Genomic DNA, 27,077 nt, shown 5'->3' on the forward strand with positions numbered 1-27,077 from the left:
TGGCTGGACCACTCAAGGACCTTCACAGAGTTGTCCCTCAGCCACTCCTGCATTGTCTTGGCTGTGTGCTTCGGGTCATTGTCCTGTTGGAAGGTGAACCTTCGGCCCAGTCTGAGGTCCTGAGCGCTCTGTTTCAGGTTTTCATTAAGGATATCTCTGTACTTTGCTCCGTTCATTGTTCCCTCAACCCTGACCAGTCCCTCAGTCCTTGCTGCTGAAAAACACCCCCACAGAATGATGCTGCCACCACCATGCTTCACCGTTGGGATGGTGTTGGGCAGGTGATGAGCGGTGCTTGGTTTCCTCCAGACATGACGCTTAGAATTGAGGCCAAACAGTTCAATTTTGGTTTCATCAGACCACAGAATCTTGTTTCTCACAGTCTGAGAGTCCTTCAGGTGCTTTTTTGCAAATTCCAAGAGGGCTTTCATGTGTCTTTCACTGAGGAGAGGCTTCCGTCTGGCCACTCTGCCATAAAGCCCAGATCTGTGGGGTGTTGCAGTGATGGTTGTCCTTCTGGAAGTTTCGCCCATCTCCACACAGGATCTCTGGAACTCAACCAGAGTGACCATCGGGTTCTTGGTCACCTCTATTACCAAGGCCCTTCTCCCCCGATTGCTCAGTTTGGCCGGGCGGCCAGCTCTAGGAAGAGTCCTGGTTGTTCCAAACTTCTTCCATTTGCGACTGTGCTCTTGGGAACCCTCAATGCAGCAGAATTTTTTTTGTAGGCTTCCCCAGATCTGTGCCTCGACACAATCCTGTCTCTGAGCTCTGCAGGCAGTTCCTTCGACCTCATGGCTTGGTTTTTGCTCTGATATGCATTGTCAGCTGTGAGACCTTATATAGACAGGTATGTGCCTTTCCAAATCATGTCCAATCAATTGATTTTACCACAGGTGGACTCCAATCAAGGTGTAGAAACATCTCAAAGATAATGAAGAGAAATGGGAGGCACCTGAGTTAAATTTCAAGTGTCATAACAAAGGGTATGAATACTTATGTCAATGTGATATTTCAGTTTTTTCTTTTTAATAAATTTGCAAAACTTTCTAAACTCCTGTTTTCTCTTTGTCATTATGGGTTATTGAGTGTTGATTGATGGGGGAAAAAATGAATTTAAACGATTTCAGCATTAGGCTGCAACATAACAAAATGTGAAAAAAGTGAAGGGGTCTGAATACTTTCTGAATGCACTGTATGTGTAGGTATCTACTTGATTAGAGGGATATATGTGTATGTATCGACTTGATCAAACAGATATACGTATGTGTGGGCATCTACTTGATTAGAGGGATATATGTGTATGTATCTACTTGATTAGACGAATATGCCTGTAGGTATATACCTGAGTAGATGGATATACGTAGAGGCATCTACTTGATTAGACAGATATATGTGTTGGTATCTACTTCATTAGACGGATATACATATTGATATCTCCTTGATTAGAGAGATATAGAGTGCCTTCAGAAAGTATTCAGACCCTTTAATTTTTTCACATTTTGTTGTATTAGAGCCTGAATTTAAAATGGAGTAAATTGAGATTCTTTGTCACTGATCTACATATAATACCCCATAATGTCGAAGTGGATTTTTTTTTTTTTTTAATGTTTACAAAATAATTAAAAATGAAAATGTTATGTAGATGCTGCCGTTTCATTTTGTTAGAAATAGAATTGCTTACGTGATCTCAGTGTCTTTGCTCCCAGGCTGTCCACCTGCCAGCGTCATATTGCGGCCGACCTCCTTGTCGAGTTGCCTTAGGATCAAATCCAAGACCTTGCAAACTTGTGAATAATATTGGGACATACCTGCAAAATGCACTTTTGTTGATGTCAAATTGCTATTTTATTCTTTCCGTGGGTATAAATAGATAAACCATGAAATTAAAGCATTTAAATACATGATAACTTCATTAAAAATACATTATAAAGGAATAAAGGCACAGGTAAAGGCTGTTTGTCTCACCATCATGGCAGTGCCATATTCATATGCTACTGTGCAGGTAGAGTACTAACTACAAAGGTTGCTTTCAACAGAGATTTCAGCTCATGGAAGAGCTGAAAAGTGAACCTATTCGAGAAAATATGAGAAAGACACTGGAATACGCCAGCTTACTCTTTCTGTCTTGAATGTCGCCGTTACCTTTTTCAGCTGTCAGTCATATGCACTGTCGTTCCGGTCTCCCATGATCTTTGATGTCTGTGTTTGCGAGTCCAAACATTGAAGATCCCATTGTGCATACACACGCAAACTTCCATTGTACGTACGTACGTACGTACGTACGCACGCACACACACACACACACACACACACACACACACACACACACACACACACACACACACACACACACACACACACACACACACACACACACACACACACACACATCCCAAGAGTTTGGCACAGGCAGTGCAGGCAGATTGACCAACAAGACACATCTTTCGTTAGGGAAGTGCTGAATTTGCAAGCTTTTTGCTATTTCGGTGATGGTGCTCTTTGCCTTTCATCACTGATGATGACACCCATTGCAAGTGGTGCTACGCACAGCTATATGCTGCATATGAAGGAAGAAAAAGAATAAAAAGAAGAAGAAGTAGCAGAACGAGAACCTTTATGTAGAGCAGTACCTCGTGAAAACAAACAGAAATGTAAACTACAACATTACAACTACACAAAGTAAATAATAGGTTTTATCAAGCAGTACTCAAACAAAAACGGCAGTGCACCCACCAATTGCTTTGGCTTCATCCTCGGTCAAGGTCTTGTTCAGAAATGTATTTTTAACTCGCAGTGTGCTGCCCGAAGGTAGTGCCATAGTTGTGGTGGGCATGGGAGGCTCTCCTGCCTTACGCTGTAAGCTATCAGCAATCACGAGGAAGGCACGCAGGCCTACATTCATCCTCTGTGCAATAACACCAATCATGATACAATCAGTTGGATATAAGGCCTGCTATTACCAACACATACAAAGTTATAAATCATGTGGTCTACTTCACGTTACCTACCATTGGTTGCTCAAAATAGAAAAATAAATTCCACAAAGTCGATTTATGGAAAGTTTAAATAATATTGTCTTCATATGGGACATGTTAAGTCGAGGAAATTAGTAATAAAATGTGTAAGCAAAGTGTGTAAAGTGCTGAGTGTTGCGCTATTGGAGGTGATCATTTATTTTATTCCAGTATCAAATATCCTCTGACTAACTCAATTTTAACATTCATCTGATAAATTACTGAGGTTTGCAGGATGGCCCAGAGGTACACACCCCTTGGAGCTGTCTACTCCGTGTTTGAATCCCCACCCAGCTATAAACTACCATCCTGGTGTTTCACAGGCAGAGTGAGTCATCAATGTGTGTGCCGTCCCTCATATGGACATTAAACTGGGACTCCCGTCTGCTGGCATCGCTTGGTGGACGATAAAGATCCCATTGTTAGATCCAATTGTGTCCGATGCAAAGGATAGGAGAGTTTTCGCTGGCACCTTGAACAAATTACTAATTCCCGCGATAACCCACTTAGTTGGACAGGCCTGGCCAGCCAATTTGTGAAATAATTGGGCCAAAAACTTTTCCTGTTCGATACCACAAGGTGAGAATAATTGTGGCCATTTACAGAAGGAAATAAAGAAAAATGATTCAGGATTGCTTACATTTTACGAAACACGTTTATCATAAGCATTACCGAAACTAAAAGCTTAATGCCACTTTACATTTTCCATCTCTGAATTAGCCTATTAGCTGAGGTTAGACTGCTGTGCCATGTTCTCAAAGGCCTATTTAAAACGAGACCACAGAATCCTTTAGCACCTGTACAATAGAAGGGCAAACCACCTTGGCACCCCATTCAAGGGACATTCCACTCCACAACGCCCACCCAAGTGGAAATACACCGCCACAATTTAACCACACATTACACCGCCACAATTTAACCACACATTACACCGCCACAATTTAACCACATTAAACTCAAATCTAACCACAAATTACACGCCACAATTTAACCACATTAGACTCAAATCTAACCACACATTACACCGCCACAATTTAACCACATTAAACTCAAATCTAACCACAAATTACACGCCACAATTTAACCACATTAATCTCAAATCTAACCACACATAACACCGCCACAATTTAAACACATTAAACTCAAATCTAACCACAAATTACACGCCACAATTTAACCACATTCAACTCAAATCTAACCACACATTACACGCCACAATTTAACCACATTAGACTCAAATCTAACCACACATTACACCGCCACAATTTAACCACATTAAACTCAAATCTAACCACAAATTACACGCCACAATTTAACCACATTAACCTCAAATCTAACCACACATAACACCGCCACAATTTAAACACATTAAACTCAAATCTAACCACAAATTACACGCCACAATTTAACCACATTAAATGCAAATCTAACCACAAATTACACGCCACAATTTAACCACATTAAACTCAAATCTAACCACACATTACACCACCACAATTTAAACACATTAAACTCAAATCTAACCACACATTACACTTCCACAATCTAACCACATTAAATTCAAATCCAACCACACATTACACCACCACAATTTAACCACATTAAATTCAAATCCAACCACACATTACACCACAACAATTTAACCACATTAAATTCAAATCTAACCACACATTACACCACCACAATTTAACCACATTAAATTCAAATCTAACCACACATTACACCCCCACAATTTAACATTAAACACAAATCTAACCACACATGACACCACAACAATTTAACCACATTAAACTCAGATATAACCACACATTACACTGCAACAATTTAACCACATTAAACTCATATATAACCACACATTACACAACAATTTAACCACATTAAATTCAAATCTAACCACACATTACACACTACAATTTAACCACATTAAATTCAAATCTAACCACACATTACACCACCACAATTTAACCACATTAAATTCAAATCTAACCACACAATACACTGCAACAATTTAACCACATTAAACTCATATATAACCACACATTACACAACAATTTAACCACATTAAACTCAAATCTAACCACACATTACACCACAATTTAACCACATTACATTCAAATCTAACCACACATTACACACCACAATTTAACCACATTAAATTCAAACCTAACCACACATGACACCACCACAATTTAACCACATTAAATTCAAATCTAACCACACATTACACCGCAGCAATTTAACCACATTAAACTCAAAGTGGTTTCAGACCAGGACACTCCACTCTGGACATGCTGCTTCTGCTTTCTCAACAATGGATGGAGGTCATCAATGCCAAACAGGAAATTAGAGCTGTCTCCCTCGACATATCACGTGCCTTCGATGCGGTCTGGCACCCCGCTCTGCTTACCAAACTCTCCTCTTTTGGTATCCATGGAAATCTCCACGCATGGCTGGCGGACTTCCTCTCTAGTCGTAGTCAACGTGTGGCCCTGAATGGGTTTCTCTCATCTCCTCTTCCTGTTCAGGCTGGAGTTCCCCAAGGCAGTGTTCTGGGCCCTGTGCTTTTTCTGGTCTTCATCAATGATCTCTCTGACTCTCTTGAAAATCCTCTCTATCTCTTTGCTGATGACTCTACTCTCTGTCGCTCCATTCTTCATCCCTCAGATCGGCAGTCTGCAGCCTCCTCACTCTCTGCAGACCTGGACAAAATCACAGACTGGGCAAACAAGTGGAACATGTCTTTCAATCCTGACAAATCTCACACTCTTACGATGTCTCTCAGAAAAGACCAACTGGACAACCCTCCCATCCACTTTCTGAATAATCCTCTCCAAGAAGTTCTGTCACTCAAGCTTTTGGGTCTCACTATCTGCCATGATCTTTCCTGGGAAAACCACATTTCAAATCTGGCCTCCAAAGCCAGTCGCCGACTGGGCATCCTCCGTCGTGCGAAGTCCTTCCTTGGCACACCTGAGCTCCTCACCACATACAAGGCTTTCATCCGCAGCTCAATGGAATACTGCTCTCCCCTCTGGGCTGGTGCTCCTGCCTCACATCTAGCTCGTCTTCACGCTGTTGAAACCAAAGCATTCAGAATCATTGGAATCTCCCGTGATGAAGCTAACTCCAAGGGCCTCTCACTCATTCACCGCAGGCAGGTTGGTGGTCTTTCCGTCTTCTACCGACTCCTCTCTGGCCTTGCCCCCCCCCCAGCTCTCTCTGGGCTCTGTCCCGCAAATATTCCTACAGGTCGCACAAGATCTGCCTGCAACCTTCTTATGGTTAAACTGCCAAAATCAAGACTCTCTGCTCACCTTCACTCCTTCATTCCTCTTTTCTCCCGCCTCTGGAACAAACTCCCTCACTCTCTTCAATCCTACTCCACCCTCCAGGTCTTTAAAACAGCTGTTCACCACTATCTCTTATCTTCCCCCATCCAAAACCTTGATCTTTTCTACCCCCGCTAATTTCACCCCAATTCCACTTTTTTGAAATACCAACTTCTGTCCTGCAAGTCCTTGGTGTTCTTATGTTTTGTACTTGTCCCTCCCCCCCCCCCTTCCCACGCCTCCTCCCCCCGGGCCCTCTCCCTTCCACGCATCTCCCTGCTCTCGGATGTTGTGTTTGTGTGCTTCCCCATCTCTCCCCATCTTGTCTTCCGCTCCCTCTTTTTATATGTTTTGTTTGTCTGGTTGATTTTGTTTGTGAGATAAATGTTAGCTCTTTACGAGCCTCGATTCAGTATCCCAAAAAAATATATAAAAATAAAATAAAATCTAACCACACATTACACCGCAACAATTTAACCACATGAAATTCAAATCTAACCACACATTACACCGCAACAATTTAACCACATAATCTAACCACACATTACACCGCAACAATTTAACCACATTAAATTCAAATCTAACCACAGATTACACCGCAACAAATTAACCACCTTAAACTCAAATCTAACCACATTACACCACAGCAATTTAACCATGTTCAACTCAAATCTAACCACACATTACACTGCAACAATTAACCACATTAAACTCAAATCTAACCACACATGACACCACAACAATTTTATCACATTAAACTCATATATAACCACACATTACACTGCACCAATTAAACCACATTAAACTCATATATAACCACACATTACACCACAACAATTTAACCACATTAAACACAAATCTAACCACACATGACACAACAATTTAACCACATTAAACTCATATATAACCACACATTACACTGCAACAATTTAACCATATTAAACTCATATAACTACACATTACACCACAACAATTTAACCACATTAAACTCAAATCTAACCACACATTACACTGCAACAATTTAACCACATTAAACCCAAATCTAACCAAACATTACACCACAACAATTTAACCATGTTCAACGCAAATCTAACTACACATTACACCACAGCAATTTAACCACGTTCAACTCAAATCTAACCACAGATTACACTGCAACAATTTAACAAAATTAAATTCAAATCTAACCACACATTAGACCACAACAATTTAACCACATTAAATTCTAATCTAACCACACATTACGCCACAACAATTTAACCACATTAAATTCAAATCTAACCATACATTACACCATAACAATTTAACCACATTAAATTCAAATCTAACCAACATTACACCGCAACAATTTAATCACATTAAATTCAAATCTAACCACACATTACACCGCAACAATTTAATCACATTAAATTCAAATCTAACCATACATTACACCACAACAATTTAACCACATTAAATTCAAATCTAACCAACATTACACCGCAACAATTTAACCACATTCAACTCAAATCTAACCACACATTACACCGCAACAATGTAGCCACATTAAATTCAAATCGAACCACACAGTACACCACAACAATTTAACCACATTAAAATCAAATCTAACCACACATTACACCACAACAATTTAACCACATTAAATTCAAATCTAACCACACATTACACCACAACAATTTAATCACATTAAATTCAAATCTAACCATACATTACACCACAACAATTTAACCACATTAAATTCAAATCTAACCAACATTACACCGCAACAATTTAACCACATTCAACTCAAATCTAACCACACATTACACCGCAACAATTTAACCACATTAAATTCAGATCTAACCACACATTACACCACAACAATTTAACCACATTAAATTCAAATCTAACCACACATTACACCACAACAATTTAACCACATTAAATTCAAATCTAACCAACATTACACCGCAACAATTGAACCACATTCAACTCAAATCTAACCACACATTACACCACAACAATTTAACCACATTAAATTCAAATCTAACCACACATTACACCACAACATTTTAACCACATTAAATTCAAATCTAACCACAAATATTACACCACAACAATTTAACCTCATTAAGCTCAAATCTAACCAACATTACACCGCAGCAATTTAACCACATTCAACTCAAATCTAACCACACATTACACCACAACAATTTAACCTCATTAAATTCAAATCTAACCAACATTACACCACAACAATTTAACCACATTCAACTCAAATCTAACCACACATTACACCACAACAATTTAACCACATTAAATTCAAATCTAGCCACACATTACACCACAACAATTTAACCACATTAAATTCAAATCTAACCACACATTACACAACAATTTAATCTCATTAAGCTCAAATCTAACCAACATTACACCGCAGCAATTTAACCACATTCAACTCAAATCTAACCACACATTACACCGCAACAATTTAACCACATTAAATTCAAATCTAACCACACATTACACCACAACAATTTAACCACATTAAATTCAAAGCTAACCACACATTACACCGCAACAATTTAACCACATTAAATTCAAATCCAACCAACATTACACCGCAACAATTTAACCTCATTAAGCTCAAGTCTAACCACACATTAAACCGTAGAAATTTAACCACATTTAAGTCTGCCTAGGAGCAGACAGCTCATGTGTGAGCATTTCCCAACATCCCAAGTGTTCTGGTAAAATACGAAACAACAGAAAAAGAGATGTTCAATACACTTGAAATGTGAAACTACACCAAACTAAATGAGCATGTTCCAGTAATCTCACAGGAGTTAGCAGCACGATCTCACATCTCGGGCCAATTTGGATTAAGCAGAATTATAAAGTAATCTTTCATGGTAAATACCGGTACACCTTTGTTGTTAAAGGAAGTTTTTTCAACAAAATGTTGAAATTGAATGGAGATGCTAAATGGGAACCTGAAGTTTGAAACTCCTTCTTTCAGAACTTGAATATGTCAGATATGATATGATCAGAAAACATTTGCATGACTGATATTTAGCCAGGATCTTTGTTTTCTTCTTGGAAATACTTAATCACCATGAAAGCCACACATTTCATGCTGGTGTAGAAACAATGTTGCAATTCATTTGGATCAAGGCATCGAAGTTACCTCGGGGTTGATAGTGAAGGTTCTTGCCATTCTGCCACCCAAGTTCAGCAGGTCGTAAATGATTTCCTTCATTGCATAATCCAAGCGTTCCTGGAAAATATCAAGGGAAAGTTTTCCCTCGGCACTGTGCGCCCCATTGCATTAGTTGACTTTTTAATTTTATTATTATTATTTTGGTTTACAATGTCAAGGCTCGTGGATAAACTAGAATATGGAATGGATCAGGATGTAACAGCACAAAAGGAAGAGTAGAGAGGGGAAACATACCAACAAGCAGGGATAAGGGACAAAATAGAGGAAGACTTGGAGAAATCTATCTTTCCCCATCGCTAAGGCGATGGGGGAGGATTTAAGAAGGTAGGATGAGTGGGGAAGATGGGAGAGGGTAGAGTGAGGGGAAGGTGGGCGAAGGCAGGGTGAGCGTGGAAGAAGAAAGAGGATTGTACAAGGAGGGGAAGATGGGAGAGAGTAGGGTGAGGAGGGAAGATAGGAGACAATAGGATGATGGAGGAAGATGGGAGAGAGTAGGGTGAGGAGGGAAGATCGGAGAGAGTAGGGCGAAGGAGGGGGGGGGGGTGGAAAATTGGAAAGGGTAGGTCGAGGAGGGAAGAAGGGAGAGGGTAGGGCGAGGGGGGAGATGGGAGAGGGTATGGAGAGGGAGAAAGATGGAATAGGGTCAAGTGAAGGAGGAAATGGAAGAGGGTAGGGTGGGGGCAGAAGATGGGAGACAATAGGCTGAGGGGGAAAGATGGGAGTGCATATGGAAAGGGAGGGAGATGGGAGAGGGTAGGACAAGGGGGGAAGATGGCAGAGTGTAGGGCGAGAGGGGAAGATGGGAGGGGGTAGGGCAGAGGAGGAAGATCGGAGAGAGTAGGGCGAGGGGGAAGATGGGAGATGAGAGGGTGAGCGAGGAGGATGGGAGAGGGTAGGGTGAGGATGGAAGATGGAAGAGGGTAAGGTGAGGGGAAGAAGATGGGAGAGAGTAGGGTGAGGGGGAAGAAGAGAGAGAGTAGAGTGAGGGGGAAGATGGGAGAGAGTAGGATAAGGAGGGAAGATGGGAGAGAGTAGGATAAGGAGGGAAGATGGGAGAGAGTAGGGTGAGGGGGAAGAAGAGAGAGAGTAGAGTGAGGGGGAAGATGGGAGAGAGTAGGATAAGGAGGGAAGATGGGAGAGAGTAGGATAAGGAGGGAAGATGGGAGACGGTATGGCGGGGAGGAATTTTTCTGACCTGTACCTTAAAATAAAATTTGCTATCCCCTCCCCATCCCCTCTTCGAGTGGCCTTGGAAAAAGAGAGAGAGAGACAGAGAGAGAGAGAGAGAGAGAGAGGGGGGGGGGGGGGGTTGGGGGGAAGCATGCATTGCATATCGTACCTGTGCAATGAACTGGATTATTTTAACGAAGATGTTGAGAGGAGTGTCTCGAGGCACAACGTTCCGTGAGCCTTTTGGAAAGAGCGCCGACACGATGCACTGCAAGCGACTTTGAGATAATAGGAAAAGAAATAATTGCATTTTTACACCATTCGTAAATAATCATCAATAGATAATAAACAACCATATGAGAATTAGTGGATAATATAAAAGGGGCATCTTTGTGAGGCTCTGCAGGATAAAAATCAGAACTTTGCAAATTAAATCATCATTTCATCAACATCAGCTTTGTCACACCTGATTAATAGGCTCATGGATCTGTAGGTATTTTATGTAAAAAGTCTAGCCAATCGGAAAATTATATCTACGAGTATACCGTCTCATTACCTCCACCAAACAAAACTTGGTAGACAGGTTGGGTCGGTGATAAGAATAGGCCGATTCTATTTTGATTCAGGATACAGATCCGGCTATCGGTGGTATACAAAACGTAAACTGTTCAGCCTGGTGGAGGTATGCACTCTACCTAGTGGTGTTCTAGTTATTTACTGAAATGTCTGGTAAATCCGTGTTTATCACATTATTTATTTTGTATTTAGGAATTAAAATAATGGGATATAGTACTGAGAACGTGGCAATTGCAGAAAGAATAAGTCACCAAGGAAGACATTGAAATGTATTAAATGCAGATGCAAAAACCAAAAGGGTCAAAAAAGACAACAAAGTCCTTGTAGTTTCCATTTTGTTTATCCCGTCCAGCCCTCTCTCTTCCACAGATCTTCTGATGTCCCTGTTCCCTACTGTTGTTGTGCTTCCTTCTTACGCCCCTCTTGTCTCCAGCTCCCTTTGTTATATGTCCTATGTGTTAGCTCTTATACGAACCTTGACTCAGTATACAAAAAATTAATGCAAATGAAATACAGCAAGAAATTCCTAGAATTCTTCCAAATATTTTCCCCAAAATGAAAGTTTTAGATGGAAGACATTTTACAAATGCTGAAGAGGTCTACTGCATTTTGGACACTTCAGAAAGAAGGCTTCTTTGTTGGGATCAATAACATGGTTGACCGCTGGGTAAAGTGCATTGAAGAGGAAGAAGATTATATAAAATACCATTACATCAATGAAGTTTGTCCATGTAGTCAGGTTCACGATGTTTTTTCGTTCAAAATTTTTGGAGATTAGCAAAACTATACATTTTTGGAATATTCAGAGCATGAGGAATCCGAAAATCAATGTTTACATTTGCGTAGACACCTTTGTGAAAATGACACTAAGGACAGTGATGAAGATCTGTAAAAGCATATTCCTGAACGGTATAGACCTCGTAGATCCTGTGTATAGGACTTATAGTTCAATCTGATACTAACAAGGCTGCTTTCTTGCTTTATAAACCCATACCTATAACTTCAAAGGACTTGCAATATCATGTATTATGTAATACAGTTATAGCACAAATATAAAGACAATGGTTTTCAATCTCCTTTGTTTGTTGCTTTTCTATAATCCTGAGCACTATTTTGAGGCCTTTATTGGATTCCTTGACCCAGAAAACATAGGATTAGCATATTTAATTAAGTCTCTAGGTTGACTAGAAGCCGAGATCGCGCAAAATATGTATTTCATGGCGGCCATTTTGAAAATCCAAAATGGCGCCCATGCAGGTGTCTGCAAATGCCAACATTGATGTTCAGATTCTCCATGCTCTGGTGATTCCAAAAATGTACAGGTTTGCTCATCTCCCAAAATTTTGAACGAAATTATATTTGTTAACATAGTGAACCTGACTAATGGTACGATGTTAATTATGTCAGTGTGGTGACAAAACGATTGCGATTATCAGCATAAAGTGTTGTTTCATCAGCTGGGAAGCATTTTGTAGCAATCAAAGCAATCAAACCTTACCTGTATGTCGTGGAGTTACTTTCACCCTTAACTCGGATCATGTAAACCCACAAAAGGCGGTACAAAGACTCCAAGGCGACTCGAGACATTTTTGCATCTTTGTTCTGCCAGATGACAAATAAAGGAACATGATAAGTACCCAGGATTATTCGACAGTTACTAACATGTCCTTGTGTTACAAACGACAAAATAAAAGAATCTCAGTAAAAGAGCAAAGCAAGTTAGCACCATTTTCAGCTTTCATTCTGTCATTGCACCATCGTATCCGAGCAAAAAGGTAGTGCTGTGACATGGAAGAGTATTTCGTTTGACCTTGCAAATGAGTTTGCTGCAAAATAATGAGAACGTCAACAAGAATAAAAATTTAATTCACAAGACCTGAGTAGCCATGGCCTCAAACTAGCAATTTAAGTGACTAGTGCTCGCAATCACATTGAGAACAAGAAAGAGCAATCATATTGCAGGCCCTCGCCAGGACGCATCTTTAGTGGTATTAAAGGCTTTTGTGTTAAAACAAATATGGCGGCTGAACCACATGACCGATGACATTTTTTTTTTCTCCATCAATTTATCCCTAGATGACGTTCAAGAAATTTCATCTTGATCGGATGAAGTTTTGTACTTGTCGAATTATGACGTCATGATGGAAGAACGTATGACATCATCATTAATATATTTTATTCCCCATGGAGAGTTCTTTACAATGAGCCATGTCTCATTTATTTATATGCAGCGTTTTCGGAGATATAGAGGTGCAAAGTTTTTCGTTTTTCCCAAGATGGTGCCCGTACCACGTGACCTATGACGTCATAATTATCATTAACAAATCCTACAGGCGGCAGTGCACCGATGGCGAAAATTTCCTGTCAATTTCCTGAGTTAAGGGCTTATTGGGAATACCAAATAGACCATGCCTGCATAAAAGGGTGTAGTACCACAATAACAATGGAAAGGATCAAGTGTAAGAGTGATTACCGAATACCAATGGATATCCCATTAACTCAACTCATCGCACATCCATACCCATTGTCTTCTCTACCCTCATTAACGATCCGATCCGTGAGCTTACCTCTTTCCATGTTGCCCGGTTATTGCCCTACCTATCCCTATCTCCAAACTCCCTCATCCTGCTCTTAAATTTTACTTTTTGTTCCATTTATGCTTCTTAGTCTTCCTGACCACTTCTCTGATTGGGAGTTTGCACCTGTATACAAACAGTTTGGTCATCCCCTGTGTACCTTGCTGTCATTCTTTACAGTAAAAAATAATAAATAACCACCTTTAGAGGCCATTTTTCCCCGCAAAGCGGGGGTTGGCCTTTTTCGGGAACCGTGGTTGTTGTTGTTGTTTTTTTGTTTTTTTTGGTCCCCTTTTTGAAGCAATGTTTTACAGCCAGCTGCCCTTCCTGACGCCAACCCTTTTTGCCGCCTTTAACGACAAACAGGGAATTACCAATGAACTGGTACTCAATTAGCCGACCTCGGAAGGATGACAGGCTGAGTCAACCCCCCTGGCGTTAATTCAGTGATCGACCGGGATTCGAACCCAGGATCCTAGGATCCTAAGCCGGCACCCTAGCCGCTAGCCCAACACCAGCCGCTAGCCCAACACCAGGACCCCTCTTTACAGTGTCCTTTCATTTTGCAGGTCTCCCTCCATTTTGTCCCTCTACTCTTCCCTTGGATGGTGTGTTTCCCCCTACTCACCAAACAAATTTCTACTCTTATTTTCATGATTTTACATCCTGGTCCATTCTATAGTTCTAGCTCCTCCATGTGCCTTGACAATCTGTATACAAAATGAAGATACAACGAAAATTGGGTTTAGAGAGCCTTCCTTTGGACATTCACACTTTCATGTCACTATGTATCCATGTTAACAATACAGTTTAACAACAACAGGTTTCAAAAAAGAATTTATTTTCAACCAACAAGAACATGTATAATGTATTATACATTTAATTAATTGGCTTCAATTGAATCAAGTAAGGATTTTAATGATAACGTCGAGGATGGAGAACGGGTACCTCTCACACACTAACCATCATGCCTTTCCCAGAACATACAACATGGCTTTGCATTCTTTTAATAGAGGTTACAGGTTCATAATTAAAAGAATCCAAAGGAAGTGATAAATGGAGGTGTCTGCACAAGCAGGTGCAGACCCCTTTACATTGCAAAATAGAGGAAATAAGCTCAGGTTAGTGCGAGGCTTTAGGCAAATAAAAGCATAAATTGTGAGGAAGTGTGAACAAAGTGATGCTACTAAAGAAATGCAATATTAGTAACAAAGCATCTTTCTGCACTCACCTGTAGTGAATCAATTTGCTTTCTGATAGTACTGCTGGCAGGGATCTACAGCAAGCGAGGCAACACGGCAGAACAGAAAATAAAAAACAAGAGGCGTGAAACAGCATGGGCATGCATGTTAGCAACAAAAGGGCTCGTGACGAGCTGCACATCAAGCAAACGTCACAAGTGGCACTCATCTACTCATTTATAATAATTTAGGAGAAATTAAGTCCAAACCAATTAAAGTTAAATATACAGACTTGGCATTTAAAATGGAATATTTTTTTTTTCTTGACTTGAGTTTACTTTCTCAACACAGTATATCAATCTGGTGAATTTCTTTTACACTTTGGTGATTTATTTGTTAAAAGAACCATGTCACTGATTGTCTGTCGCAGCAAGAAGTCAACAACAGGATTTATATCACAGGTGGCGTGGCAAAATGTACGGACAGGTGCATTTGATGATTGGCTTCACAGTCGGGTATACAAGGGTTGTTGCGTTCTGTATTAGTGGAAAACAACTGCTGCACGTCTCCAAAAGTTATTGCCGCTTCCTCTGGAGATGGTCCGTCAACTCGACAATGCTGTTTGTCATGGAGTGGTGGCTTTACGAAATTACGGCATGAAACAGTGTGCCATTCCTCGGCAGTATGGCATCACTCAAGGCCAGGTGTCAAAGATCCTGAAACGAAATGCTCAGAGGGGTGTCCCTACTCCAATACCGAGGCCAGGACATCCCCGCAGAACCACAAGGAGGGATGATCGCCAGCTGCACCGGTTAGTCCGCAATGGCTGTACCAAGTCAGCTAATCGGCTTAGGGCTGAGTGGCAGCAACTGACAAATGTGCCTGTATCCAGAAGGCTAGTCAACCAATGACTAGTTCAAGCAGGCTATCGTGCCAGGCGTCCCCTGAGAAAGCCACGCCTGACCAGACAACACCGCCAGTGCCAATTGCAGTGGGCCAGAGAGCACCGTCAATGGCAGCCAGGACACTGGCATCACGTGACCTTCAGTGACGAGTCTAGATTTCTGGTCTATCGTCAAGATGGCCACGTCCGAGTGTGCAGACAAGTGCATGAAGCCTACAACAAAGATTGTATAGCGCCAAGAGTCCAAGCTGGAGGTGGTGGGGTGACCGTTTGGGCTGCTTTTCATGCAGGGGGAAAAACTGACCTGGTTGTTCTGAATGGAAACCTGAACCAGTTCAAGTACAGGGCCATTCTGGAAGAAACATTGCTTCCATTTGCTCGTGCAGCCTTTCGAGGAAACTTTGTCTTCCAAGATGACAATGCACGGCCTCATCGTGCTTGCATGATCCAACACTTTCTTGCTGACCGTGGTGTAGAGCATATGGAGTGGCCTGCCATGTCCCCGGATATGAATCCGATAGAGAACTTGTGGGCAGAATTAACGCGTCAAATCGACCACTTGGACCAGCAGCCGACCTCTGTGCGTGAATTGCAGCAGGCTATTGTCACTGCATGGCAAGCGATTCCTGTCCAAACCTTGGCAAATCTCGTGAACAGCATGCCTCAACATGTACGTGCTCTCCTGAATGCTCGTGGGGGTTACCCGAAGTATTGAACTGTAATTTTACTGTCCGTAATCCCAGTCGTAATTCAACTTTTGTTTTTGTTAAAAAATTTTTTGGCTAATGTGCAAAATAAAGAGATACTTCTGGAAAACGTACAGAAGTTTAACACAGTACTGTCCATGAATTGAGTTCGATATCAGTTTACATCACTTTCAAGGATCATTTTATTTGTTTCGAAATGTCAAATGTGGTTTTTGTTTCTTTTAAAGGTCACATTAACAAAATCTAGAATAATTTCAACATAATTCCAATGAACTTTTGGTTCTAAGTCATCTTGAAAAGTAAGTTCACCCCCACAAAAAAAATATTCCATATTAAATGCCAAGTCTGTATTTCATCTGGTAGTCATATGTCAACTGAAATGATGAAATCCTTACAGTTCAAAGTTTAATTTTTGGAGAGGTGCACCCATGTATGAAAAGAGCTGAGGTACTCCGCAAAAAATAAATAAACCTATAACTGTTGCATGTGGGTATACAGTGCTCAAATTCTCACAATTTCAAATCACATTGTTTGTGAGTCACAATCAATTTCAAAACTCAAATGAAAGTCTGCACCTCCTTTTACAGTTTTCACACCTTTTGTTACCTTATAGCCTGGAATTAAAATGCATTAATTCAGACATTTCCACCTTTATTTACACATCGTAACCCACAACTTCCAAGTGAAAAACAAATTCTACAAATTTCAGAAAATTAAATAAAAATACAAAACAGGGATATCTTGGTTGGACAAGTGCCCACCCCCCTGAGTTAATACTTGGTGGAAGCACCTTTGACAGCAATTACAGCTGTGAGTCTGTTGGGATAGGTCTCTACCAACTTTGCACACCTTGATTGGACAATATTTGCCGATTCTTCTTAACAAAACTGTTCAAGCTCAGTCACGTTGTGTGGGGAGCGTTGATGGACAGAAATCTTCAAGTCATGCCACAGATTTTCGATTGGATTTAGGTTAGGGCTCTGACTGGGCTACTCAAGGACATTTATCTTTTTGTTCCTTAGCCACTCCAGTGTCACTTTGTCTCTGTGCTTCGGGTCGTTGTCATGCTGAAAGGTGAACTTCCGTCCAAATTTCAGCTTTATTGCATAGGGCAACAGGTTTTCCTCTCGGACTTTTCTGTATTTTGCTCCATCCATTTTCCCTTCTATCTTGACAAGTGCCCAAGCCCCTGCTGATGAGAAACATCCGCATAACATGATGCTGCCACCACCATGCTTCACAGTAGGGACAGTGTTCTTTGGGTGATGTGCTGTGTTGGGTTTGCGCCAAACGTAACATTTTGCATTTAGGCCAAACAGTTTCATCTTGCTTTCGTCAGATCACAAAACCTTTTGCCACATGGCTTCAGAATCTCTGCAGTGCTTTTTTTGCATACCTCAAACGGGACTCAAGGTGGGCTTTTTTGAGTAATGGCTTCTTTCTTGCCACATCACCGTACAGGTCAGACTTATGGAGTGCTTGAAATATTGTTGTCACATGCACACAGTGACCAGTCTTTGCCATAAAGGCCTGTAGCTCTTTCAGTTTGCATTGGCCTCTTTGATCAGTCTCCTCCTTGCTTGGTCATCCAGTTTGGAGGGACGGCTTGATCTAGGCAGGGTCTTGGTGGTACCATACACCTTCCACTTCTTAATGATTATCTTGACTGTGCTACAATGGATATTCAAGGCCTTTGAAATATTTTTATGCCCATCCTCTGACCTGTGCCTTTCCACAACTTTATCCGAGAGGGCTTTTAAAAGCTCCTTGGTGCTCATGGTTGAGTATTGCTGTGAAATGCACAACTCAGCAGAGGAAACCTGCATGACCAGCTGATTTTATTCTGAAATGATCAGAATCACTACAATTTAACACAAGTGGAGGCCAATTAACTTGGTGTGTTTGAAGGTGATTGGTTATACCTGAACTAATTTACAGTTGCTATTATAAAGGGGGGAGGGGGGGGGGCAAGGGGTGGACACTTATCCAACCAAGATATTCTAGTTTTGTATTTTTAATTAATTTTCTGAAATTTGTAGAATTTGTTTTTCACTTGGATGTTGTGGGTTACAATGTGTAAATAAAGGTGGAAAAGTCTGAATTAATGCATTTTTATTCCAGGCTGTAAGGTAACAAAAGGTGAAATGTATTAAAGGGGGTGTAGCCTGTAAATCTTCCGGGTTCGGTTGCGAGAGGACGCTGGCGTTGCATATTCGCCGCTTCTCCGACTGGATGGATGTACAGGGTCTGCTTCTACTTTTCTGACCTGACATCTCACACCTGTCCTGCCTTTTCACACCCGCACGTGCCGCGTGTTCTCCGGCTGGATAACGGAATCTGCTTTTGATGGTACGGAATACGGAATCGAAAGGCCCGCTCCCGTTGTTTGTGGCCGTGGCCTTGTTTGCCGGTGGCCTTGTGGCCTTGTTTGCCGCTGTGGTCTTGATTAGCGGCTGCAGTCGTTTGCCGCTGCGTTTGCCGCTTTGCCTCCTCGACCTTGGCCTCGTACTCGTCCCTTCGCTCCTGCCTGGCATGGCTCTGAAGTACTCCGCCGCAAGGCTTCTTCTGCTCAATACCCGCTCCACCCCATCATGCATCTCTGCCATCAAATCAAATGGACTCCTCCGACGACCCAGGTACATTCACCGTGGCTCCGGTCGCAAGTTTGTTTATTTGCAATCAGGTCACTCCATCCCCGTCCTCTGGTCGGCTCAGCGCACTCTCACTCTTCGTCCCAGCGCACCTGGTCACAGCAACCCACACGATCGCACCTCTTGCCTACGAACCCTGGCTAAATCACCTGAATTCATCCCTGCTGTTCAAAACAACATCAAGCTCACCCTGTTCAACACCCGGTCCCTCAACAATAAATGCCTCATCCTGAACGAATACATCCTGGATAACAAACTGGACTTTCTCTGTCTCACCGAAACCTGGCAACAACCTCTGGACTACTACACACTCAACCTCACCACACCCAATGGATATTCCTACGTCAATAAACCACGCTCGGAGGGCCGAGGTGGTGGAATTGCCGTTATCCACCGTCAAGACATCAAGACCAACCTCATCTCCATCTCATCTGCTCCATCATTTGAACACCTGGCTTTAAAACTCTCTGGTCACACGCAGTCAGTCATGGCTGTCGTCTACCGCCCTCCCAAACCACACCCATCATTCCTGTCTGACTTCTCCTACTTTCTGACCCAGCTATGTTCCCTCTCCCCCTCAATCCTCCTCCTTGGTGATTTCAATATCCACATGGACTCCACTGACTCCACAATAACCACTGACTTCACTGATTTACTCACCTGCTTTAACCTCACTCAACATGTCGACTTTCCTACCCATATCCGTGGTCACATTTTGGACCTTGTCTGCTCCACTGGATTAAATTTGCACCATCTCTATGGCTCCGACCTCACCCTCTCTGACCACTTAGCCATCACTCTGACCATCAACATCCCCGCCCCAACACCAAGGCATTATCGCACAATCAACTTCCGTAAGCTAAACGCTCTTTCACCTACCTCATTCTCATCCACCCTCTCTGAAAAAATGTCCACTTCTCCCTTCATTGACCTCCACACCCCTTCCGACCTCACTGACTACTACAACCACACTCTCTCCTCCTGCCTTGACCAGCTTGCGCCTGTAAAAACCAAAACAGTTTCTTTCACCCATTCTGCTCCCTGGTTTACCCCTGAACTCCACCTGATGAAAACTCGTGCTCGCCAACTTGAAAGACTCCGCAATAAAACGGGTCTCACAGTTCACTCCCAAGCCTACAAGGACCACATACAACACTACAAAGATGCCCTCTCCCGCGCCCGCTCTGCCTACTACTCTCAAATTATCCACTCTGGCTCCGGAAACCCAAAAGCACTCTTCTCGACAATAAACAAACTCCTCCGCCCCCTGAACACCACCACCCAGTCATTCACAGTAGACAACTGCATCTCCTTCCTCTCTTTCTTCCAACGCAAAATTGACAACATCTACAACAGCTTGACCACCGCCGCACCCGCTCCCCCTCCAACCACCTGCCCCCCCTTGTCCTGCCATCCCCTGTCTCGGTTCTCCCCAATCTCTCCTACTGACCTCTCTGAACTCCTCATAGGAATGAAAACTGCCACCTGCACTCTTGACCCCATCCCCTCCAGCTTTGTCAAAGCCTCCCTCCCTGCTCTCTCTCCACTTATCATTGCAACAATAAACTCCTCCCTGTCTACAGGCATCGTCCCACCTTCCCTCAAAATTGCTGCTGTTACCCCCATTCTAAAAAAACCTGGTCTAAACCCTGACACCCTAAACAACTTCAGACCCATCTCCAACCTACCCTTTCTGTCAAAAGTTTTGGAACGCGCTGTAGCCACTCAACTCAAACATCATCTCTCTGCCAATAACTTGTATGAAACATTCCAATCCGGATTCCGCTCCAACCACAGTACTGAAACTGCTCTCCTCAAAATCACCAACGACCTTCTCCTCTCCTCTGACGCTGGCAACCTCAACATTCTCGTCCTCCTCGACCTCAGCGCTGCCTTTGACACCATCGATCACACTATCCTCCTCACCCGACTTGAATCCACCTTTAACGTCACCGGCACTGCCCTCTCTTGGATTAAATCATACCTCTCTGACAGATGCCAGTTCATCTCCATCAATAACTGCAAATCCCCCACTGCTCCCCTCCCCCAAGGTGTCCCCCAAGGTTCAGTTCTTGGCCCCCTCCTCTTCATCCTTTACCTGTCCCCGCTCGGTCACTTAATCCGCCGTCATGGTCTCCAATTCCACTGCTTCGCCGATGACATCCAGCTTTTCATCTCCACCAAGTCCGTCTCCACCGACACCCACTCTATCCTGACAAACTGCATCACTGAAATAAAATCCTGGCTTCAAATCAACTTCCTCAAGCTTAACTGTGATAAATCTGAAATAATCATCATTGGCCCAAAAACGCTCACAAAATCCACCCATAACTTTGCCCTCAACATCGACGGTATCCCAGTATCCACCTCCCCTCACATCCGGAATCTTGGCGTCATCTTTGACCAAACCCTTTCCTTCGACAAATACACTAAACAGATCACAAAGTCAGCCTTCTTTCACCTGAAAAACATTGCCCGTCTCCGCTCATCCCTCTCCTCCACGGCTGCAGAAACCCTCATCCACGCCTTCATCACCTCCCGTCTGGACTACTGCAATAGCCTCCTCTATGGTTCACCCTCAAAAATCACCAATAAACTCCAATACATTCAGAACTCCGCTGCCCGTCTACTCACTCATTCCCGGACCCGTGACCACATCACCCCCGTCCTTTACAAGCTTCACTGGCTCCCCATCCCCCAGAGAATCCAGTACAAAATCCTCCTCTTGACATACAAAGCCCTCCATAACCTGGCCCCATCCTACCTGGCTGACCTCCTCTCCAGACACACTCCCACCCGCAACCTCCGCTCTGCTGGTACCAACCTCCTGACCCCCTCCATCCGGACCAAATTCAGATCCTGGGGGGACAGGGCCTTCTCCATCGCTGCTCCCACCCTCTGGAACTCACTACCTCACACCATCAGAGACTCCTCCTCACTCACCACATTCAAAACATCACTAAAGACCCACCTGTTCAACGCTGCATTCAACATTCAACCCACAGCATTTAACCCCTGACTATCTCTTCTCCTTCTCCCTCCTTTTGCTTTAAATATTTCCCTATTGATTCTTGTCTTGTCTTTTTGATTCTTGTCTTATATATATGCCGTATATCGCTGCTGTTTGTTTTCTTGATTCTTGTCTTTTTGCAATTGTTGTTTTCATGTATTGTTATGCATTATGTTTTCCACTCTGTCAAAGCGCCTTTGGGCTTCTGGAAAAGCGCTATACAAAATAAATGAATTATTATTATTATTAGCCTTTCTCTCGGCACAGTATATAGTACCATCCATAAATATTGGAACAGTGAAATCAAATTTGTTATGACGAGTGCACCTGTTCCCTAAGGGGGCCGCAGGAAGGGTCATTCGTCTTTGGTATATATAGATTACTGTAGATCTACTGTCGGGCGTCAGTCCCTGGTGTTGGGCTAGCGGCTAGGGTGCCGGCTTAGGATCCTAGGATCCTGGGTTCGAATCCCGGTCAATCGCTGAATTAACGCCAGGGGGGTTGACTCAGCCTGTCATCCTTCCGAGGTCGGCAAATTGAGTACCAGTTCACTGGTAATTCCCTGCTTGTCGTTAAAGGCGGCAAAAAGGGTTGGCGTCAGGAAGGGCATCCGGCCGTAAAACATTGCTTCAAAAAGGGGACCGAAAAACAACAACAACCACAGTTCCCAAAAAAGGCCAACCCCCGCTTGCGGGGAAAAATGGCCTCTAAAGGTGGTTTTTTACTGTCGGGCGTCAATAACATTGGGGGGCGGGGGGTGGGGGGGGGGGGAGGAGGAGGAGGGGTGATTTACCAAGTTTCATGTGGAGAGCTCGCCAAGTGCTTTAACCATTCGAGCAAGCAGTCCATTCAAAACTGTTGATGAGGAACAGCTACCTTGGCAAGCGCAAGCTAGCTGCTTGGTAACTGAACACACCCCGGGTTTCCTCCATTTCAGTTTAATGATCAACAGCAGTCGCAACTGTTTCAAAAGTTAATCATACGGGTTTGTGGTTATAATATTTTTTACTTCTGGTCGGGGCCTGCAGTGCTCTCATGAAACACCATGATAAGCTATTTATAAACGTTAACACAGCGTTTGTTCAAGGAGGAAACACATGATTAAGTATTACTTTGTTTTGTAATAACATTAATATTATGCTTTTGTTATTAGAAGCGGCCTTGGAAAAACGCCAAGATAAAGCTATCGTAACATGGATATACACCTCAACACGCAACCTCATCGGTGGGGAGAAAACCCCCTCGGGGAGGGGAGAAGATGAATGCGCTACAACCTTAGTCCTCCTGTCAAGTTTGGTTGAGATTGAATAAGTAACGACCGAATGTATTGTGGTCAAAAATCGTCAGACAGACATGCATACACGAAATTGCATATTGTAGTATTTTTGTTATATACTCAAGAAATTTTGATTTGAGATCAAACAATGAATACAAGGCAAGAGCACAGAAGGTCAACTTATATTTCTTGGTATTTCTGTGCATATATGTTTTACCATTGTAGAACAATACCACTTTTTATGTTCAGGCCCACCATTTTAGGTACATATAGTAAAAGGTAAAATGATACAATGGTAAACTTTTAGGTACAATGGTAAAACACACACATATATATAAATACCAAGAAATAAAAGCTGAAATTCTGTACTTTTGCCTCATATTCATCTTTTGATCTAAAATCCAAATTTCTTGAGATTCACAGCAATCAGAACAAATTTGACTTCAATGTTCCATTAATTATGGTGGGCACTGCATATCCAGCTCTGTGATGAAATCCATTGTCAAGCATTCCCTTTTTCCTGGTTATTATGATTTCTCCCCGACCCCCTCTTCCTCGCCTATTTTCGTTCATGAGTTGGCGATTAGTTTGTTCCTTTTCTGTTTCATCCCCATTTTCCCCTTCCTCTTCTTGCTATGTTTCATGCAGCCTGTGTGATGCTTGTTCACCCCCATGTGTCCATCTCCCCCTCCCATTCATCTCACGCTCACTTCTACTTTGTTGTTGGCGTTTAGACCCTTTCATTTTGTTCCCTTCCATTCTACTCTAGTTCTTCAAAGAGCCTCGATTATCGATACAAAATTACAATGGTTTGATTCCAACAGCTGCTCAAAAAAATTTAGCCCATAAAGGAGAAGGGCATCAATGGGTCAAGTTGCCTGTATAAACACCTCTTTGGCACCCAAACGACCTTCATCTATATAATAATACCGTAAGGACTCCACTTTGTTATCCCTTTTACGCCGCACCCAGTGACCCGATGCCCACGGCACTAATGCATTTTCCATCTACGAACCGCGCTCTTTGTTTATCACGTACAGCCATACTCGAAAAATCTGAATTCGCCGACTTTGGGACCCAAAAGCATCCGATTATCGGCCGATACGACGCCATCTTACGACTCCATCGTATTGGCGTCTGCTGGGCGAAGGCGATGCGAGCCGTCCGCTGATTCGACAGTCGAGTGGTGTGATGGGTGGTGTGAACCAAATGGTCTTTTTATTCCCTTGAACATTTTAAATTAGGATATATAAGGAAACGTCTTTATCGTCATTTTAATAAAGTTCAATGGAGTGACGTTGCGATACTCGGGGTGCGTTGCATAAATCCTCGTAACTCAGAGAGGTGTAGCAGGTGGCGAGACATAAGGAAGCTTTTTTATTCCCTTGAACATTTGAAATTAGGATATATAAGGAAACGTCTTTATCGTCATTTTAATAAAGTTAAATGGAGTGACGTTGCGATACTCGGGGTGCGTTGCATAAATCCTCGTAACTCAGAGAGGTGTAGCAGGTGGCGAGACGTAAGGAAGCTTAAAGATAACGAGCTGAAAACAGACGAACGATATCCCTTCCGTGGATGTTCCACGGGTTTCACGTCTTTATCGTCATTTTAATAAAGTTAAATGGAGTAACGTTGCGATCAGTGAGTTGTATACGAAGAGATAAAAGGATGGCATTGACTACGAGACGGTACGTGATAGTTGGCTGCGGCTGGCTGATGCCACGTTTTTTTTTCCTCTAAGTGCCATGGATGCTGATGGACATAATAAAGGTATCGGCTGATCTCTCATCGTAATATTACCCGATGGAAATGAACTGTTTCTTTGTTTGTCATTTCCTGTGCAATAATGTCAAACTGATAAGTCAGACATCCTTTTCTATTGACAGCTGCGCTCCTTTTCAATGGCATCGTCTATTGATATGCATGTTCTTCTTTCATATAATTTTACACATTCACAATCAGTATTTCAACTCTTGCAGACATTGGAAAGGAAGTTGACTCACAGGCCAACTCTCTGGCTCAATCACAGGCCGACGCACAGGCGATGTAATTGTGAGTAGCATTTTTGCACAAGTGAAAATTGATCTTTCTTCCTAACTCTTACTCGGACAAGCAAATCCCCTATGCCATCCATAATGGTACACTCTATCCATACACCACATCCTCCCTTCCGTGGATGTTCCACGGGTTTCGGCTAGTCATTATTATTACCCCTGTTGGTGTTTCCCCGCTCTCTCAACTGTTCCTTTTGTCCTGTTGTATTTTGATCCATTCAGTGTACTAATTCTAGCTCTTCCACAAGCCTCGGCTATGCATTCAAAAATAAATAAACAAATGAGAAATAACCGAGGACAAAATCGACAGTCTCTTCAGAAAACCAATTAACATAATGCTTGAAGGAAATGCACCAACACAAACCAAATGAATGCAGAAACCATAGCTGCATAGGCACCCCTAACCAGCCAAGAAAAGAGGGGGAGGGGGACGGAAATATGATGAAGAAGAAGCAGCATGGGTAGGGATAACAAGCAAGCACAAATTACCTTGAGTTGTGAGAGGCAATTGTTCATAAATACATGCCAGTTGGTGAGGAAAAACTGTTTCTGGCTAACACAGAGCAAGCAGGTTACCAAAGGAAACAGTGCCTGGAAGTAGGTGTGGGAGGGGGGGGCGGGGTGCAGGGTAAGAATAGTTATGGTTTGTTGAAAACTTTTCCTTTATTGTTGTAACGTTATTTTATATTTTGTTGAAAACTATTAAATTCAAAAAGCAATAATATATAAATTTCGCTGACATTAATCTGAATGAATGATGAGTAATATCTACTGAGGTGAGAGTGAATGAACGAAGAGTGATTTCCACTGAGATGAGAGTGAATGAATGAGGAGTGATTTCCACTGAGATGAGAGTGAATGAATGACGAGTGATTTCCACTGAGATGAGAGTGAATGAATGATGAGTGATTTCCACTGAGATGAGAGTGAATGAATGATGAGTGATTTCCACTGAGATGAGAGTGAATGAATGATGAGTGATTTCCACTGAGATGAGAGTGAATGAATGATGAGTGATTTCCACTGAGATGAGAGTGAATGAATGATGAGTGATTTCCACTGAGATGAGAGTGAATGAATGATGAGTGATTTCCACTGAGATGAGAGTGAGTGAATGATGAGTGATTTCCACTGAGATGAGAGTGAATGAATGATGAGTGATTTCCACTGAGATGAGTCTGAATGAATGATGAGTGATTTCCACTGAGATGAGAGTGAATGAATGATGAGTGATTTCCACTAAGATAAGACTGAATGAATGATGAGTGATTTCCACTGAGATGAGAGTGAGTGAATGATGAGTGATTTCCACTGAGATGAGAGTGAATGAATGGTGAGTGATTTCCACTGAGATGAGACTGAATGAATGGTGAGTGATTTCTACTGAGATGAGACTGAATGAATGATGAGTGATTTCCACTGAG

General features: G+C 42.4%; 1 protein-coding gene across 9 annotated transcripts in view; it reads right to left on the minus strand.

Moving 5' to 3' along the window:
- The window catches only part of LOC137426021 (protein furry homolog-like), a 417,549-nt gene that overhangs the window by 165,949 nt on the left and 224,523 nt on the right, over positions 1-27,077 (minus strand). For 7 of the 9 annotated variants that reach the window (XM_068114742.2, XM_078776948.1, XM_078776949.1 and 4 more), the window contains exons 11-17: positions 26,143-26,244; positions 15,099-15,143; positions 12,790-12,893; positions 10,885-10,993; positions 9,513-9,602; positions 2,737-2,908; positions 1,685-1,811 (exon numbers count right to left, since the gene is read on the minus strand). In XM_068114742.2, coding sequence (XP_067970843.2) covers positions 1,685-1,811; positions 2,737-2,908; positions 9,513-9,602; positions 10,885-10,993; positions 12,790-12,893; positions 15,099-15,143; positions 26,143-26,244 — 749 coding nt within the window. The remainder of the gene's footprint in view (positions 1-1,684; positions 1,812-2,736; positions 2,909-9,512; positions 9,603-10,884; positions 10,994-12,789; positions 12,894-15,098; positions 15,144-26,142; positions 26,245-27,077) is intronic. The other 2 variants (XM_078776947.1, XM_078776942.1) reach the window with 1 other exon arrangement.

The sequence above is a fragment of the Myxine glutinosa genome, chromosome 4, assembly GCF_964187855.1.
Source record: "Myxine glutinosa chromosome 4, kmMyxGlut1.1, whole genome shotgun sequence".
NCBI lineage: Eukaryota > Metazoa > Chordata > Myxini > Myxiniformes > Myxinidae > Myxine > Myxine glutinosa.